The sequence below is a fragment of the Centruroides sculpturatus genome, unplaced genomic scaffold (assembly GCF_000671375.1).
Source record: "Centruroides sculpturatus isolate CEXI.00-Female unplaced genomic scaffold, Cexi_2.0 scaffold357, whole genome shotgun sequence".
Classification (NCBI taxonomy): Eukaryota; Metazoa; Arthropoda; class Arachnida; order Scorpiones; family Buthidae; genus Centruroides; species Centruroides sculpturatus.
This window is the reverse complement of record NW_019384703.1, coordinates 550,471-570,446: the sequence shown is the minus strand read 5'-3', so window position 1 is coordinate 570,446 and position 19,976 is coordinate 550,471. Positions and strand designations below refer to the sequence as shown.

At 31.8% G+C, this 19,976-nt stretch overlaps 1 protein-coding gene across 1 annotated transcript in view; it reads left to right on the top strand.

Moving 5' to 3' along the window:
* Positions 1–10,406, top strand: part of LOC111627619 (receptor-type tyrosine-protein phosphatase R-like) — a 98,379-nt gene extending 87,973 nt beyond the window's left edge. The window contains exons 8-9 of the mRNA XM_023371204.1: positions 3,027–3,140; positions 9,533–10,406. Coding sequence (XP_023226972.1) covers positions 3,027–3,140; positions 9,533–9,626 — 208 coding nt within the window. The 3' untranslated portion in view covers positions 9,627–10,406. The remainder of the gene's footprint in view (positions 1–3,026; positions 3,141–9,532) is intronic.
* The last annotated feature ends 9,570 nt before the right edge of the window (positions 10,407–19,976 follow it).

The window sequence follows — 19,976 nt, the reverse complement described above, 5'->3', positions numbered from 1 at the left end:
CACCCTGGAAAAATCTGGTGTATACTCCGTTCCCCTGCAGAATCCAATATCAGGACTATGCACCAATTATATAGGAGCGACTACGAGAATGCTGGCTGCTCGCATATCTGAACACCAACGTTCGGTGGCACTTGGCAATTGTGACACGGAACTTTCCAAATTGGTGATACAACACCACCACGTAGCGCTTTGGAATCGAGTGGAAATACTCAAACGCTGTGATGAAGGGAACTTGATATACATTTGGGAGGCCCTCCTCACAAAACTGCTCTCCCCGTGCAACACCCCTACCCTCGATTTACCGGACGTCTGGATTAATTTATTCAGGCGGTTAAAAAACCAACAATAATTTTGCATTCTCTTCCCGCACCTCCTACATGATTCAAAGCACATACATGTCGGCCCCTTTATGTGCGTCTTTTTACGTGTGTTATGTATTTTAAATTATGTCCCGCGCTTTAATATTTAAAATTTAAATTTTAACATAAACTTGCACTTGTGGATCTATTCCGATCGGTTTCTATGCTGTCTATGTTAAGGCGCATGCGTGCCAAAAATTTTATACGTATTTACAAAGTGTTTTAATTTAAATTCTAAAAATTTAATTGTTCTTAATAGACATCTAATTGGCTCTCATGTTATGCATGTTAAGGTGCACGTGCGCCAATTTTTCGCGTTCACATAATAATTAATAGCCACTCCAATCGATGTTTATTTGTTTTAAAACGCATGCACACCAATTTTAAATGTTTAATTCTAAATATTTAAATTTAAAATCTCTTTTTTGTATGTTCAAAAAACGGCTAGTATCGTTAATGTTTTAAATTTAAATGTATGGTTCGAATTCTTTATTCAAATTTAATTTTACCTGAAGACGACGTGCTTATTTACGTCGAAAGCGCTCGTAAATTAAAAATAATTTCAAGTATATTTAACGCCTCATAGACTGACGTTCTTGGAAGTTTTGAGGGCCTCCCAAATATACACGAGGCTTCTGTTATTACAATGTCTTAGTATGACCACCTGGCCCCACAACGGGGTGTGTTGGTGTTGCAACACCATTCTAGTGAGCTCAGTTTAACTCTTGCCTGCCCTGATAGAACACTGATGTTCCGAAATACAATAAGACAACATTCTGGTTGTTGTGCCAATATAGTGGGTGTGACCACCTGACATATTTTCCAGTGGGATAGAATAAACCCCTGATCTTTCTAGTGTGGAAGTAGGATCTGTGTCATTGGATAGCAACCTCCTGAGACTTGGCCATAGAGAAACTGGCAGAAAAAGCACATATCACCTAAAAATATGGCAAATACGGACAGTGACATGATCACAAAACAGTAGCACAGGAAGGACTATTGTGGATTCTTTTGGGAACTGTAGTGTAGTAGCAGGAAAAAGCAATCTTTTTACCTTATTTAAGATGTACATAAACTTGGTATTAGTATAGCTCGTCTCATTTACCACAGAGCGAATAGCATTAAGCTCAGTATCGATAGCTGCCTGGCTGGAAGATAACAGAAAGGCCCTTCTGATTAAAGGGCAATTGCCGCATTGATGTAATGTTGCTGCTGGTATGCTGTAGCAGGGATTAGGGGAGGAACACCACTGAATTTGTGGAATATGGAGTACACTATAGTATCCCGGGGCTTAGTAATTTTTAGATCCAAAAATGCGATTTTCCTTTCATTGTCTTTTTCCCAGGTAAAATTAATTGTGGGATAAATGGTCGCAAGAAAATCTTTGAGGGCGAGGAAATCTTCATGGGTATCCTGCAAAGCTACTAGAATATCATCAACATATCTAAGGTATAACAGCGGATATGCTATCCGCTGTTAACCTTAGATATAACTGTTATACCTTAGAGGTGAAAGCTAAAAACCTTGAATTCAATATTCCTCATGATCAACTTTGCCAAAACCGCTGAAAGTGGTGAGCCCATCAGGACTCCTTGCTGCTGTAGATATACTTTGCCCTTGAACTGAAAGTAATTATTTTCGGAAATGAAAAGTAGATCTTTGCGTAACTCTAAAACTTCTTGCGCTGTAAAGCCCTTCTTGATTAGTAGTGCATTAGCAAGCATAACCACCTCAAACTGTAGTACCGAGGGGTAAAGAGCAACTACATCCAACTTGTAGAAACTATACTTATTTTGTGAAATGTTGTTTAGGACAGAAGATATATGGGCTTTCGCCACAACGGAGGAAGAGGTAACCAAACAAGAAGGAGGTAGGAGCCCACTTAATAAGTTGGCCAGCACCTTTTTAAGATGGAAGGCTGGGTGGGTCCTTTTATTAACTAACGGTCTCAATGTCCAACCCTCCTTATGGGTTTTAACTTCAAAAAAGAGCCTGGGGCAAGCTACATTAGACAGGGGATGAAGCAGAAATAGAGCAGAAATAGTTGGAAGAGATATTATTTTCTTAACTTTTCTTAGGACGGTAGAAGTTGGATCAGTTTACAAGGCAGTTTCTCCTATTAAACAATCGGCATGCTTTCCATTTCTGAATTATAGGAAGAATTTTGTTTTTATTTACAAACTATTGTTCAGTGGAATCATGCCAGTTATTATATTTATATATTCTATCCAATAAAACTTGGACATATACATTTTTAAAAAGCATTTAAGTTCTATTTTCCATATTTATTCTACAATCTGAAAATTACAATTTCAAAATTGTTCAAAATGTTTATTTGTATAATTAAACTTTTATTTTTTGCTGGATTTTCTGGTATTTATAAAGGTTCATTTATTTCATTTAGAACCATTTTGTAACACTGTATTTTTATTAGGAAAACATGGGCAGGGAGATTGTGTTATGAGAGCAAGATTAAAGTTTTGACCCTATAAATAAATAGGAAATCTCCTTATTTACAAGAAGTAGTCAGTAATGAGATAGTTTCATAAACTATGACTGCACTGTATATATAAATTTAGTTATAATATAAACATAAAACAGAGAAGAATGAAATTTGTTGTAAATTATATTGTATTAATGAAAATTATTTACTTTTAATTTTTACAGTGCTGGAATAGGGAGAACAGGATGCTTTATTGCAACAAGTATTGGAATTCAGCAGCTTTGGGAAGAAAATATGGTTGACGTATTAGGAATAGTTTGTGCTCTCAGGTTAGACAGGTAAGAAAACTTTTTTAAACTTTGTCATTAGATATATTTTATTTTATTTAATGAAATAAAATGGTCATAGACAAAGTGTTTAGCCAGCAGAGGGAGAGGGAAAGGGAAGAAGGATGGTGAGGAGATAGAAAGGAAGGATCCCTCTGAGTGGTGATACAAGGTTACTACTCCCTCTACGATTAATGTTGGTGTGCACTGTTTTTGACCTTTTGAGAGCTGAGAAATGAAGTGTGCATTAGATTTGAAGTATAAATCAGGAACTCTGAAGCAAAATGTGTTAATTGACATTAGTATCATTTCAGTATTATGTATGTTAAACCTATAAACTCCGCGAGGCACGTGGTCTGCAGTTTCAAACAAACGAGGAAAAGAACAAAGGGAAGGACAATGAACAGTCAGTGGAAACGTATAACTAGACAAACAAAAGTTTATTTTAGTCGAAAAACGTGGTACAATATTAATACCAAGATACAGTTCAATACCGGACACAGATAGCCTAACAATAACAAATTTGCTTTATATTCCCCCTTCCAAATTTCCTTCCTCACGTGAGGCCCTGCTTTGCCTGACAAGTAATATAAATCCGATGGATAAAAAAAATTTTTACAAATAAATTTTGGGAAACAGAGTATCTAAGGGACTTGCAAATTTTCTTCCGTAACGGTACAATCGTTGGCTTCGATGGAAACAGATTTTCTTTTCGTGCTGCAACTTCTTGAACTCTATCGACAGTCGACTCTCTTCTCAGTTCTGTATTGTCTCTCCTTCCGTCCACAGAGCACTCTCTCGAAGAGGAAAACCAAAAGTCCTATTTTATCCGTTACATCTGCTTTTATATCTCCCTCCAACTATGTCACTCTGTCTCATGTGATCCTGTCACGGACCAATGTGATGTCGGAAAACCCAGCCATCGGCTAACAGGTGGTATCGAGGAAGGAAACGGAAAGGAACGATACAAAACATATGCGTGACACGACATAAACAGAAAACAAAAAAATATATATATTATATATATATATTTTTTTTGTTTTCCATTTAATAGCCATGAAGTGCTACAAACCTGTTAACTGTAATTTGAACAGATTTCTGTATGGTTAATTGATTTTACCTCATTTGAGTGCCACTCATTTATCAAAATTTTTTGATTTTAATCTTAAATGTGTGTTCTGCCTGGTCGTCCACACCTTTAACCAGGCACGACCATTATTTTAACAGTCATGATGCATCCTGCAGACAGATCGTTTTTGATTTCAGATTAAATAATATATTACTGTCATTTTTTTCATTATCATATCTTTTAATAATTTATTTGAACCAAATTATGTATTTTTTTCAAGCTTATATTAACTAATTAAGAAAATAAGTAAGATAGTATGTCACTAATTTGTGCATTATTTAAGTCATCATCATCAAGAATTCACACGTTCAGGTGCACTTTCATGATCACTTGCTAAAATTTTTCTGCACTTAGACTGCTTCCACTTTCATCTTCTTTAGTGGTTTTGCCTTTTGCATTCCTCCTGTTTCAAAAGATCATGAAGAATGCAAGGGATGTCTTCTAATCGGATGACTCAAGTCCTTAGTAGATAAGATCCAATCCCCCACCTTCAGATTGGAGAGACACATTCATGAATCTAGTAGTCATTCAAGTAGTTTTCACTCATTTGGATGACTACAACACACCATCAAAAATTTCAATGAACTTCTGAGTGGTTGAAGATGTTCTCTAACCTGATTGCTGATTGGAATTTACAGGAGGGTATTATCTACTGTAACGATGGAGTTGTGAGGTCACTGAACCATGTGTAACGGCATGATGTCCAAGTGGTGTCGAAACATGGGTAGGAGTGTTGATAACAGAGACAACTCTCCAGTTACAACAGTTAACTCTGTTTATTGTACAAGAAAAAAATGCTTACAATAACAAAGTTTTCCATCTCTGAGCATTCATGTCCTCTTGTCTTCTCAAGGTTGATGGCCCCAGGATGTAGTTGGGTGGAGAAGTGCAGCTGGATCGTTTGTTTTAAGAATGATGTACAGAATGACCAAGGCAGGTCGAGACACATTCTGTGTTCTTCAAATTGCCACTTTTATAGTTTTTTGGGTTCTAGATCGAACATTTAGATTGTTTTTTGCAGCTTTACAAAATGCTATTACTTTTTTTCTACATTCATACAAGAGAACAAAATTTAATTTTTTCATGTGTTTCTGGTTTACTTCTGGAGCCTCAGAGTTAGGCACTAACTTAGACATTTTATAATATAACCATATTTATTCTATGAGATTATAATAATAAGTTACATAATAGGTATATACTTTAACAGTACCTAAATGATTACTAAGTTAATATAAGTATAAATTCAACAAATTAATTGGATGAGAATACTAATCTACAATCTCTAGTTCTATTGAGAGAGAGTTTACGTGGGGGACCCAAAAAAACCAGATTTTTTATATAAAAACTTTATTTGAAGGAATTTTGTAAAAAAGTTAATAGTCACCTTCAAAGTACTCTCCATTAGATGCGATGCACTTGTCAAGTCTTTTTCCCCACTGTTTGAGGCATCTCTGGAACTCTTCAACCTTGATATCATCCAGTGCCCTTAGGGAAGTTGTTTTTACCTCCTTCACATCATCAAAATGCTTCCCTTTTAGATTTTTCTTCATTCTTGGAAACAGAAAAAAGTTGCATGGGGCTAGGTCTGGTGAATACAGAGGGTGGGGAACGACAGGCCATCTCTGAGAGGCCAAATAGTGGGTCACTCATAAGGCCGTGTGTGTGGGGGCATTGTCGTGATGAAAGAACCAGTCACCTGATTGCCAAAGTTCCGGGCATTTCCTTCGCATATCCTCTCGCAGACGTCTTAAAACTTTTTTGGTGGATTTTTTTAACATTTTCATCATTTTGAGATGTTGAAGGACGCCCAGAACTTCGCACTCAGAACAAAATAACAGTAAGAGAAACACAACACTATGCTCAAACGTAAACCTACAAACTGATGCCATCTGCACAGCTGTTTCGTGAAGGTCTCTACTAAACCCATCTAATGGGAGAACTCTCTACTTTGTCTACAAATGACAGTGCGCTCTGAGTTCAGTTTTTTTTTAGTCCCCCCTCATACATATATGAAATGTCATATTACCTTAAAATATCTTGCACTGTGAAACTTCAACAGTAGCTTTGTTTGGTCGAAGAGAATGTTTTGGTGGAAACTAGGCACAAAATAAAACAAGAGCAACTATTTATCCATTGGTCACTTGGTAAGGGTGCCAAACTGGGAACAATGGCTAAAGCCTTGATACCTAAGAGTAAGATACATAGCACAACTAGTACATGGTTAAAGAAAGCTAGAGCAGCTAAAGGTGACCTTTGATCTTTTATACTAAATTGACATACAATTGGATTATTGGGATGCCACGCCATGCTTTCTCAAGAGAAGGAAATAGAATAGTTGTGTGGATAGTTTGAGTGGGTTAACGTACTTGAACTATCATTTTGGGAGGAACTAAGTGGTGTTCTCCCTGAGTCAGAGGAAGTCAAAGACTGATAATTTTTCTAAGAAATTAAAATTTTAACAAATATTTCTCCTAAATTCCAGATTCTTACAGTAGTTTCACATGCTGTTTAAAATTTAGCACTTATATGTTACTATTGCTTGGTTAGTTATAATGACATGTTTGCTGTGTGATATTTTTTTATATCTCATATAAGATTCTCCATGCCTGGGCCAATGAGTTGCTGTCTTTGTAGTTGATTACCATTTTTCCCCTTGCCACCATGTAAATTTCAATTTTTTCCACATGCCATATTTGTGTTTTTTTTTTACCTGTGCTGTATAAGTTTGGTTTGATATACTTGTACATTTGTATGCATGTCTTCTTCCAACGCTGTGGAGAAAACAGTGTTGTTTGTCTCTTTTTTATTGTTGCTATGTGCTCTTGGAGGTGTTGATATGAAGGTCTTGTAGCGGCCCCTATATATTGTAAATGCTTTTCCATTCTGTTATTTGTTATTGGCACTGCATATATTCCTGGAAGGTTGGATCTGTTTCTCCAGTTAAATAGAGGTTATTTATATAATATATATGGCTGTGCTGGCCAAAACATATAGGAAACTTTTTCAAATTTGTAGAATGTCAGAAAAGTTGAATTTTCTTCAGTGATGTCAAGCATTAGGGATCTACTCTAATTCCATTTATAGAATTAAACTGCCAAAAGAGTGTGCCAAAATACTTCCTGTTATAAGGAAGATTTGTTTACATGAAGCCATCAGAATCAATAGAAGATGCAAGTACTCCCTTCTAAAAGAACTTAATAACAGATGCCAACAGACTTACATGCCATATGATACACCATTCGGTATGTGTGTGTGTGAAGGATCACCCAGTTGGAAACTGGACATGTCATATTTTATCATGAAAAGTAGCAATTGATGGGCCACCTTATGCTTTAAGTATTGTTGGGAATAGATTTTCTCTCCAGTAATTGGCAGATTAATATTAAGTTAGTTATGATGGGAATGTCCAGAATCAAACAACAGGTGGTAGTTTGGTTGAAGGGAATAGGAGTGGCAACATCTACAGAGTAACAAAGCATGTGTATGGTGAACATTGTTTAGGATGAATAATTGGTGTAAGAATTACAGAGAGGGCTGCAAGTCAATGTAGGATAAACTGAGACAAGGTCAGGCATACACAATAATCTCCACTGCATCAATTACTGCTGTGGCTAACATAATCAGAAGTAGCAGACAAATTACAACTCGCACAATCAGTACATCTACAAATTTGAGCAAAGGGACAGTGCAAACAATCATCCAATTCAAAAAAGTCTGTGCATAATAGGTGCCGAAAAATTTCACCCAAGATCACAAGACTATGAGGATGTCACTGAGTCTACAGCACCTGACATGCTATAATGAAGATTCTGAGTTCCTCCTTTGTATTGTTGCAGGAAACAAGACATGATGTCACCTGAAATGAAGAACATGAGCAAGCAATGAAAACACTCATCCTCCCCAGCAACTTGTAGTCCATAATGATGCCCAGTGCTGGAAAAGGATGTTGACTTATGTTGACTAAATAATTGGACTGCAATTTGAAACATATATATTCTCACTATCATCCACCTGTCTGTTCCTTCTTAATCTCGAGAACAGGATTAGATAGATGAAAGCTGAGACCAGATATGGAAAGCTTAGGGGCAGGAGGCCTCAATTAACTCTATATGAACTTTCGATGAAAACCAGAAGTCATGTTATTTCAATTAAAAAATTTTCTCTGAAAGGAGTTAGATAAATGACCGGCACAACTTGATTGCTAAAGGAAAACTGTGATATATAGGGGCAAGACTACTAATTTAAAAGGTGGAGAGCATATATTTTAAATTAAATGAATTAAAAAATATGATTAAAAATTGCAGCCTGGCATTGTGATGTTGTCACAATAAATATTTGTTATATATTAGTCTTTGGTCGAAAACTTTGCATTTCTTTTTTCAACTGCCTTGGATTGTCGTTGGTTGACTTTATGCCACACACAATGATTAACTCAGAATGTTATCGAAAAACTGTCATGGCATCAACCTGCTTTGAGCATCTGGGATCTTAAATAAATATGGACATTTCTTTTAGATTTGCAATAAATGTTTGAGGTTCTGATGTGTGTCCACTTTTCGTTTGGGCAACCTTTATATATATAGAAAACTCATTATTTTTAATATTCATAACTAATACAGGTATACCTCGCCTTACGTCGGTAATTGGTTCCAGGAAAACGACGTAAGTCGAGGTATGCCTGTATTCAATTATTTAGAATATACAGTTAGAATATTAAAAATAAGTCATGTTTCTTAAATATTTTATTATAATAAGCATTTTTATGATTAACTTGCTGATTGCAAAAAGAATGATTCTAAAGTGAAACAATTAAATTGCAGTATTTTAATATTTTTCTTAAAACATTATATTACACGTATCCCTTGATTAATGCAGTTAATGAATCCCTTGATCCTACCACATATATCAAAATCAAGTTAATCAAAACTCAGTATTTGTGTTAAGTAAATACAGCTAGTAAAGCCACATAAATTAAAACTTCTGCCACATATATAAAGGGATCACCACAATTAATTTCACATGTTCATCAAATACCATGTTAAGCAAGGGATATTTGTACACAAAAAAAAAAAACAATTTCAGCCATTGAGTATAAAGTTAATTTTTTGATACACTTTTTATTTTGAAGGTAGAAATTCAAGCTTTTTTTTTTTTAATATTCATTCTAATAATTTACAAATTTTACAAATTTGAGAGATTAAGAAAGATATTACTACACTCATTATTTATTTTGATGCTCATATTTAAAATATCTAATAAATAATAATTATTTTAGAGGTGGAATGGTACAGACAGCTGAACAGTATGAATTTGTTCATCAAGCTTTACATTTATTTGAACATTCCATACCTGAAAAAATTGGAGAATGAAAAAATGAATTTTTCATGGAATTGTTTAAATATTAAATCAAGTAGCATGAATACATCCTGTGCAAAGACTTCAAGTTTATAAATGAAGAAAGCCCAAGAGATGATAGAAATACAACACAGCAAGCATGTATTATTTTATGTATATTATAACCACATAAGAATGCAGTAGTAATAATTTTAAAATCCATTTGATGTATGTATGTGTAACTAAATATAAATAATTATGTATTTAAATTTTTTTGTTATAACTTAACATTCCAAAAACTTTGATATTAGTTTTTGCTTGAGAACTTTTTTTTTTTTGTTGTACTGAAGCCTTAAAGTTATTTTATATTATTTAGTTATAGTATATTCCATATAATATTTAAAACAATATAATGTAACTTACTTACTAGTATGTATTATAGTCTGTACAATATTTCTTACTATTTATTGAATTTAAGAATTTTAGTGATGGTTACATATCTTACATAGTTGATAAACAGAATAGAATTATAAAAAATAGCTATATTTATATTATAATAGATTTGCTATTGACACATTCGAATGCAGTGCTTATGTATATAATATCTACAGAGTTTAGTTCTGTAAGCTATTATTACCATTATGATTATAATTTAGATCTGACATGTGTGATCTTTAAAACTATTTTACTTCTATTTACAAATATACAGCACAAGTTATTTCCCATAATCGGGACCAAATTAAAATGAAAAGGAATATTTTTTGATCAAAGCTTAAATTTGTCTTAATTGAAGAAAATTGTTTAAATAATTGTTAACACAGTATAAATTAGATTTTATCCTGTTTTCTTAGTTTTGATTTAAAAGAATTACTTCTTAATTAAATGAATTAATCTATATTTTTAAAACAGTTTATTGTTATAAGAATAGTTATAAGTAATATCTGTTAACTTTATTGTTTCTTTACACTATAAATTATGATAGTACTTTCATTTAAACCAAAAAAAAACAAATTGCCTAAAATTTAAGAATATTTTTATGACAGATTATTATAGTTTAAAAATTGTTAATAATTGNTTAATTATTAAGTTAATAATAATATATTTCTTTATTTTCATGTGGCCTAAGTTTGGCTAATTTTCAGACTTATCAAATGAAAACTGAGTCAGAGATCAGATCCAAAACTTATTATATTTTTATTGACATTGGAAATGCATTCCAGACTTAGTCACTCATCAGTTCCAACCATCTTGCATAGACTGATGAGGGACTATAAGTTCAAAATGCATTTGAAATGTCAATAAAAGCGTAATAATTTTTGGATCTGATCTCTGACTCAGATTTCATAATTTGACCTACAAGGTGTGATAAGTCTGAAAATTAGCTAAATTTAGGCCACATTAAGATACATTAATTAGAGACAAGAAGCAAAAATACTTAGAAGGAATAATATATTTACTACTATTATTATTATTATTGAAGTTAAAAAAGTACAAAATAAAAAAATAGAAAACAGACCAGATGTAAACCAGAAGTTCAACAAAGTGAAAGAATCAGTTTTTCAGTATTATATATGTTAAAGAAGAAAAGGTATACTAGTAAATAAAATGTCTAAATTATTCATTAAAATAATAATAATTTTCATATTTTATAGTTATTTATTTCAAATGATAAAAATGAAAACTACAAAAGTATGGCATTTATGACAAAGGTCATTTCCTCATTTCATTAATTAAATCATTAATTTTCTAAATAATTTTTTATATATGAAACATGGTTATTAAAAGGATATGTTGGATATATCAATTGTTTGCTGGCGATAAAATACTTTTTATACATACATACTGTATTTGTGTTTGATAATTCATTTAACACCAGCAAAACCTTCAAAATTAAATTAGCAAATATATGATGATATAAATAATAGCATATTTATATTATAGGGATCTGTTTCATGTCAAAATGTTTGATAAAAAATTACAATGATAGATAAATGTTTGATAAAAAATTAGAGCAATCTAATTTTTTATCAAAATCTAATTTTTTGGAGTGAGAGGCAATTCTGATGATTTTGGCTGCTTTCCAATCTACCTTGCTACTGGAAAGTTGTATGAAGAAATATAGAATTAACAGAGCCTCCTTTGTGTTCAGTGCACCTTTGACTGAGAAATCTAAAGGTGTACCTGACACAAATAGCATTGTTTTTCAATAAAAAATTAGAGCATTCTAATTTTTTATTGAATGTTTTGACCTGAAGCAGATCCCAATTAGGATCGAAATCACTTGTCATAGCATATTTATATTAAAATATATTTGCTGGTTTAATTTTGAAGTTTTTGTTGGTGTTATTTACTAATATATAAGCAGCTGTGAGATTTAGAGTTCATTTAAGTTTAATGTTAAACTATTATACTAGTTAACACTAAATATTAGTTATATAACTAACTAGGGGATCTTATGGTTACGGAAATTCAGTTCGGGATGAGACTTTGCAGGTTAGTAGTATACCTCAAGGGTGTCCACCCAGAAGAATTGTAAAGTGCACTAGCCAGAAGATTCTGAGAAAAAAGGCTCTAAAGTTTTAAGTGCAGCTCATATCTTGATCGATATTACACTATGGCAGCACAGCGAAATGGCTGAGTCTGTAGCGAACTCGCTTGCCACGCGGGCGATCTAGGTTCAATCCTACTTTCAGCGAACTTGTTACAATTTAAAAAAAAAAAAAAAGTTCGCCGAAGGTAGGATCGAACTAGATTGCCCACATGGCAAGTGAGTTTGCTACAGACTCAGCCATTTCACTGTGCTGCCATAGTATAAAATCGATCAGTATATGAGCTGCACTTAAAACTTTAGAGCCTTTTTTCTCGGAATCTTCTGGCTAGTGCGCTTTACAATTCTTCTGAGTATACTACCCTTGAGGTATACTACTAACCTGCAAAGTCTCATCCCGAACTGAATTTCCGAGACCATAAGGTCTCCTTGTAAGTATTATAAATAACTAGTAGCTATAAGAAATGTTAAAAAATGAATAATGTAATAATGGCATATTCCACATTTGTTCAAACTGGAAGCTGATCACTTTGTCTAATAATTATAAAATAATATACAAATAAATATTTGATATAAATTATGATATATAAGCTATATCATAAATTTCATATCAATATAAAAATATGTTACAATATTTATTTTATTATGATATAGTTCTTCTATTCATTATATAAATGATTTCTTTTGTAAAAAAAATAATTTATTATTTTTATGACATATATTCTGTATTTTATATTCTTTCAAAAGACCAAATATAGACAGAAAGAGGAAAAAATATTAAAAAAGTTAGGATTTTCAGCTTTATATATATAACAAATAAGACAGATCCTGTAAGGAAAATTTACTTTGGTTAAGCAATGACAGAAATTTTATCATTTGAAAAATGTAATAGATTGGAAACAAGTTTTTCTTTGCATTTCAATAGAAAATAGGATTTGATTTTGATAATAGATGTCTAACTAATTACTTTTAACATCTTTTACACTAATTTATAGCTATAAATTAACATTTTTTATAAACATAAATAAGTTTAATTATTAAGTTAATAATAATATATTTCTTTATTTTCATGTGGCCTAAGTTTGGCTAATTTTCAGACTTATCAAATGAAAACTGAGTCAGAGATCAGATCCAAAACTTATTATATTTTTATTGACATTGGAAATGCATTCCAGACTTAGTCACTCATCAGTTCCAACCATCTTGCATAGACTGATGAGGGACTATAAGTTCAAAATGCATTTGAAATGTCAATAAAAGCGTAATAATTTTTGGATCTGATCTCTGACTCAGATTTCATAATTTGACCTACAAGGTGTGATAAGTCTGAAAATTAGCTAAATTTAGGCCACATTAAGATACATTAATTAGAGACAAGAAGCAAAAATACTTAGAAGGAATAATATATTTACTACTATTATTATTCTTTTTACCGATNATATTTGACCAATAAGAGAATAAATAGTAAAAAATTTTTGAAATAAATCTACTTACCGATTCTTTATAGTAAACTGTTTATGACAGTGGCGTAGCATAGTGGGGGCGACACTTTTAGGGGGCGGCAAAATTTCACAATAAATAATAATAATAATATCTTGTAAAAGTTTGAACCATTTTATTTCATATTTTTCTCCACCTATGATTCGGACCGATTGAAATGAGCACGGAATAGTGTTACCACCCGTTCGGTTTTCACCCGGACAGTCCGGGAATCGACTTACTTCCGGGTGAAGTATTAATTTTGTCCGGGAATATCGTGCGCAACCTGTCGATTTTTTTTCTTTTTTTTTTGCTTGTACGATTCGTATTCATATACATCTCTAATATCCAATAGAGCTAAGTCATCTAGGTTACTCCTACCCAAGTCTGCCTAGTCCCTCACTGTAACTGTGTCATCAGCTCTTTAACAGTTTAAATGATTTTGATTTATAAAAGAAGAGGAAGAAAAGCAGATTGGATATTTTGGAATTAATAAACCTTTTATTGTTTTTATGCAGTCAAGGTTTTTATAAGGTTGAACAAATCAAGAAAGTGAGTTAAGTTTGTAAAATTAAATAACAATGTGTTTAAAAATAGTTTATACTCCATTATCTCTTATTGTGTTTTGTGTAAAAATATAAAATTGTTACTTATCTTTTCTAAAATCGACTTTTATCAAAATTTACTAATTTACTGTTTGATTGTGCAAGGTATTTCGTAGTTATCTTTAACTTAATAGTATCATTGTATCCATGGCCGGCCCAAGAAAAGGCGGAGTCCTTTTAATAATAATAATAATAAACAGTTTCGAACAACAAAATAATTTTCATATGGTAAACAGAATAGCCAATAATTAAATGATCAATTTTTAAATTTCTCAAGAGTCGGATCGTGCAGGATCGCGGGTCCTTGTGCGTTCGCACCACTCTGCAAATGAAATATAAGCTATAATCATGAATTAAATTCTATTGTTATTATGTTGTTGGTATTACTATAATTATTTTAATTTAATATAAAAATGTAAATTAGAAGAATTCCAAAAAGTTTACGTAAATACAGTATATCAATATACAATGAAACGTATCAGAGTCTATACTTGAGTATGATAAAGTGCTAATATGAAATTATTTAATTGAAAACTAAATTAAATTAATTTAAAATTTTGTTCTTACTGTTAGCCATTATTTATATTTGTTGGCAGCATTTAGATTAGATTTATTCGGCCAACAGAATATTGGGCTACCTTTCCAAAGATTGGTCCTCGTTTCGTTGTCTTTTTTGTCTTTAATGACTGGTGAAGATTATTCAAAATTACACTTGAGAAAAGTTTAGAATACAAATAGAGATCAAGGTAAATTAATAAAATTACTATTCTGTGATAAACAAAAATTAGACGTAAAAATTAACATGTAACAGTTACTGGAGTATTTTTGATCCGTGTATATTTATATTCGTTATTACCTGAATAATTTGTTTTAAATATATTGAAAATGAACACACAATTTTTTTAGATGCGAATGCTTTCAAATTTTTTATAAAAAAAATTTACATTAAATTAAAAAACTATTTACAGAAAATAAAAAATAAAGTAAAACAAGCAATTAATTGTGATTTCGTCACAATGCCGGGCTGCAATTTTTAATCATATTTATAATTTATTTAATTTAAAATATATTCTCTCCATCTCAAATTAGTTCTGTATTGTCTTGCCCCTGAATATCATACTTTTATTGTTAACAGTGGAGTCGTGCAGGTTATCTATTAACTGCTTTCAGGGGAAATGTTTTGAATTGAAACATGACTTCCGGTTTGCATCAGAAGTTCGTATATAGTTAATTAGGGCCTCCTGCCCCTAAGGTTTCCATATCTAATCTTGACTTTCAAGTATCTAACTTTATTCTCGAGATTAAGGAAGGACGGACAGACAACAGTGGAAATTTATAGGTCTACAATTTTTTCAAATTTCAGCCCAATAATAATGAAATTTAATTGAATTAATTTAATTATTTAGTGAAAACAAATCTGAAATAATTGTAATGTGAACAGTTTTTGTTGCAGAACACTTCTGGTTTATTGAAGCAAAAAACAATTTTATTTGTGATTGACGAAATAAATTCTAACTTAAGAACATGAAATAAACTATAAAATTATATAGAGAGAGGTAACTCTTGGCAAGCGTGCCAAACGTGGCATGCCGACGATTTTCTCAGCACGCGACCCATGGTTTTCATTAAAAAATAAATATCCGAAATCTTTCCCAAGTTGTATATGTTAACTTAATACAATATAGTTTTATCGAGTAGAGTTATACTAAATTAAATGTCCAGCAACGAGTTGCGTAATTTTCTCGGCTGTTATAAGATTTTATTAAAAAGTAACATTAATTATAATAAAATTTGTGTGTGGCACCATCTATTAGTTATAAAAAAAATCTTATATTATTATTAACTTTTATAAAATGGCAAAAAGTTTAATTTTGAGGGCATGGGTAAATTTTATATAAAAAAAACAAAAATTAATTGCTAATAAAGAGTAAAATCTTCATTAAGTCCGACTTTTTTTCGAGATGCAACAGGTTATCTCCTCTATCTCCCTATCCCTTGACCTTTAACTACCAAAATTTAATAGTATCAATGTTTCTTATACAAGTTACCATGCGAAACTCTTAACCTATACCCCATCTTGAGATATCAAACGAATTAGAGGCCAACAACACACACACGTAATTTTCACCCGGTTTTTTCTCTTCTGGGTCCAGGACGGGTATAGTCATAAATTAAAAAGTGCTAGGGCAGCTAACCGGCATCTCGAATTTGAATCGCTGCTATGGGGGGCACCATCGTCTGTGGAGTTTTGTATCGGCAAAACGCAACTCTGGCGCGATATTGCAAAACGGCTTAAACATACCAAAAAATGACATATATATTCGTAACCAGTTCAAAAATCTCTGCGAGAAGTAATTTTCTAAGTTTTCAGTTGGCAAAGGTTCACAGCCTAAAGTCCATCCTAGACATTTACGCGTTTCGGGCCCAAGCCCCTCTTCCGTCAGAGGTAATGCCGACGGAAGAGGGCTTGGGCCCGAAACGCTTCTCGGCAAATAAGAAATTCCCGAATAAAAGTTGATGATAGAATTGCCAAGTGTCTGTGTGTGCACCTAGTAGTGATAACAAATTAATCGAAGAAAAGAAGACACAGTTTCGGAATATAAAACAGTTTAAATATTTAGTCATCTTAAATTTTCGTTATAGTTCGGAGAGCATTGCCATTAATCCAGTTACAAGGTATGACCAAATTATTGTATTTTAACACACGTTTTTTTTATACACTCCGAAACAGTATTTTTTAAATTTTCTTTGGCGCTCAAACACAAAATTTGTGCTACTATTTAAACATTTTCTCATCTGAATAAAGATGAGAAAACGCCAAGTGTTTAAATAGTAGCACAAATTTTGTGTTTGAGCGCAAAACAAATTTATATGTAATCTATCATCTAAAAGTATTGTTTGACTAATCTGTATATATATGGCCAGTATTAAATTATCGGTAGAATTGTGAATAGTTTAAAAAATTTAATTAATACGTATAATCTTAGTGAAGTAACTTTAAGAGTATTTATCTCAAAAACCTTTATATATTTGGCTGGTATTCGTTTAGTTTTTTTGGGATCTTGGTTAATACAGTATAAATGTAGTAAAATGACTCACTTAGTAACCGGTGGTATATTAATAATGCCTTTGATTTAGTATAAAGTTTTAAAACTCAAATAACGTTAAAACTTTCTAGTGTATTAAAGTTGTGTTGCTATCGTTCGTGAAAAATGTCTCAGTATTCACTTTCAAAAAGCTGCTTTACATCAGTTAAAGTTATTACTTGGATCATTAAATTTTATTTTTCTTCCATTATCGGAAGCAAATTTTAAAAACTAGGTGGTCATTTTTAATCTCGCACAAACCACTCGAGTGAATTTATTTGTTTTTTTATTTTTTACATTTATTATTATTATTATTATTAAAGTAGGAAAATCTTACACGGACTGTTGGATCTCATTTGAGAAACTAATAAACAAATAAAAGTGAAAATTTTAGATATTCAATGCAGTTTCAAATAATTTTATATTTTATTTATCATAAGATTTTGGACCCTCTCTTCTTTGGTGACACACCTATTAAGATTTAAATAAAAAAATTTGATTTCCAGAGCCGGGTCTCAGACATTTAACGAATGGCAGGCGATACGGAATGGCATTTTCCGAGTTTCCCAGATTAAATAATATCCTAATTGTGACGTTTTTCTTTTTTAAGAAGAGGGCCGAAAAACCTATTTGTTATGCCCTCTGCTCTCTGTTGGAATTTGTGTCGGTGTATTAGAAAAATTAATTTAACAAAATAATAATAATACACATGGAACGTTTATTCTTTCCCTCGTTAAATGAATTATTTATATAGCCTACGTATTTAGATGGCAATTTTAATATCGTCTATTAAATTACACGATGCTAAATTTTACAGCGTAATTTATTTATTTGTTTTTAGAAATTATGGATAAAATTAATTCGAAAACTACATAGATATTTTTGTATGATCATTACAGTGTTAATATGTAAATAATCCTGAGATAAAGTATAAAAAATGTGTAAATATAATAGATATTAAAAGTTTTTATCGTAAGAGCAAAGGCATTTTTTCTACACAATTCGAATATTCATTAAAGCGAAAGAATGTCTTTTCATATAATACAGAAAAAATTGCTATAAAATAAAAATATAACAAATATTGCGTAACGTGAATAATTAGCGTTACTTTGGTGATGTAATAAAATGATTTCTATTGGGCTATATAATGAATATTTAATTTAAAAATCAATAAAAGTATTAATATATATATAGTAAATGTTAATATAATCTATAAGTATATATATAAAATAATTAAAAAACCGATTAATCGAATTGGAATTGTGGTTTAAAATATGCTGTTTTAAACGATGGTAACAAATTTTTGTCTATATTGGTGTCACGAGAGAGTATAAAATACTAATATTAAGTTAACGAAATAATTATCTTTATAATCCGGTGTTTATAATATTTTTCAAATGTCGATATTTACAGATTTTTTTAAACGAATATTATTACTGCTAAAAAGAGTAAATTATATATTGTGCAATTTGTCCTGCCAAAATACAGTAGTTAAAATTGCAAAATGTACGATGTACAAAAAGTTATTTATTTTTTATTGTACAGTTTTTGTTTCTGCAAATTATTTATTACGTTTAACCAAGAAAAAAATCATTCTAGTCCTTTATAACGAGATGTTTATTCGTTTGGATTTCATGTTTGTGCCATAGCTCCATGTCGATAAAAGAAATATATTGTTGAAAATATTTAAAGTGTTAAGTAGTGACGATGTTGTTATTGTTGTTCAAACATTTTAGTATTATTGTTCGGTAATTGTTACAAACCATTTTTGTTAGATGTTAAATGTTTCATCTTATAACACGTGTGAAAAATATACAGTGATTTCCAGGTAAACGTAGAGGATCTCAATTTCCATGCACAATATCTAGTATACGTCGTTTATGTCTCGTCGGTTTAAAACCATTGTAAAGCCAATGCGTGTCTGTACGTGTACGTGTCCGTACAATGTGTGTATAACATATTTCCTTTTATTTGCACAAATTTAAATGTTCATCGATTTCTCAATCACTACTTAACATTGTTAATTATTAAAAATTCAAATATGTAGCAAAACTACGAAAACTCCTACTATAAATAAATAGTTTTCATTTCTTCCAGTTTTCCATATTTTTACTTATAAGACGAATTACTATTATTTAATTATTTTAACGCGACTTTTTCAATCGTAAACAAACGATGAATACGTGTAATTTTACAAGCGGTAAAATTAGTTTTGTTCGTCATCTTTCGGGTTTTCAAACCAATGTACGGAACTTGGTTATAGATTTGCAACATTCTGAAAATAGCAAAACTGTGTGTTATTAATATCCGAACCAAATACAAACTGCTTATTTAAAATCAGCCAAAACTGGATTTCACTGGAACGATTTTCGCCCGTCTTTCGGCTGACCTTACGCCGCTAACCCCTGCTTCTGATTACTGCAAGTATGCGCGTTATTAAACGAAGCGTACAGTACAAACGTGTACACACGAGTCCTCGCGCCCATCCACGCGTCAGCGTATACGCACAAATGTAGCAAATCGTACGTTTTGAAACACGGCGTCATTCGAACGAAGAGAAGCCGACGCATTTAACTCGCAATGTATAAAAGTATTTGTTCTTAATCAGGGATGCACAACCTTTCGTGAAGAAGGGCCAAATTAGGATTAAGTTTACTGACTGGGGGC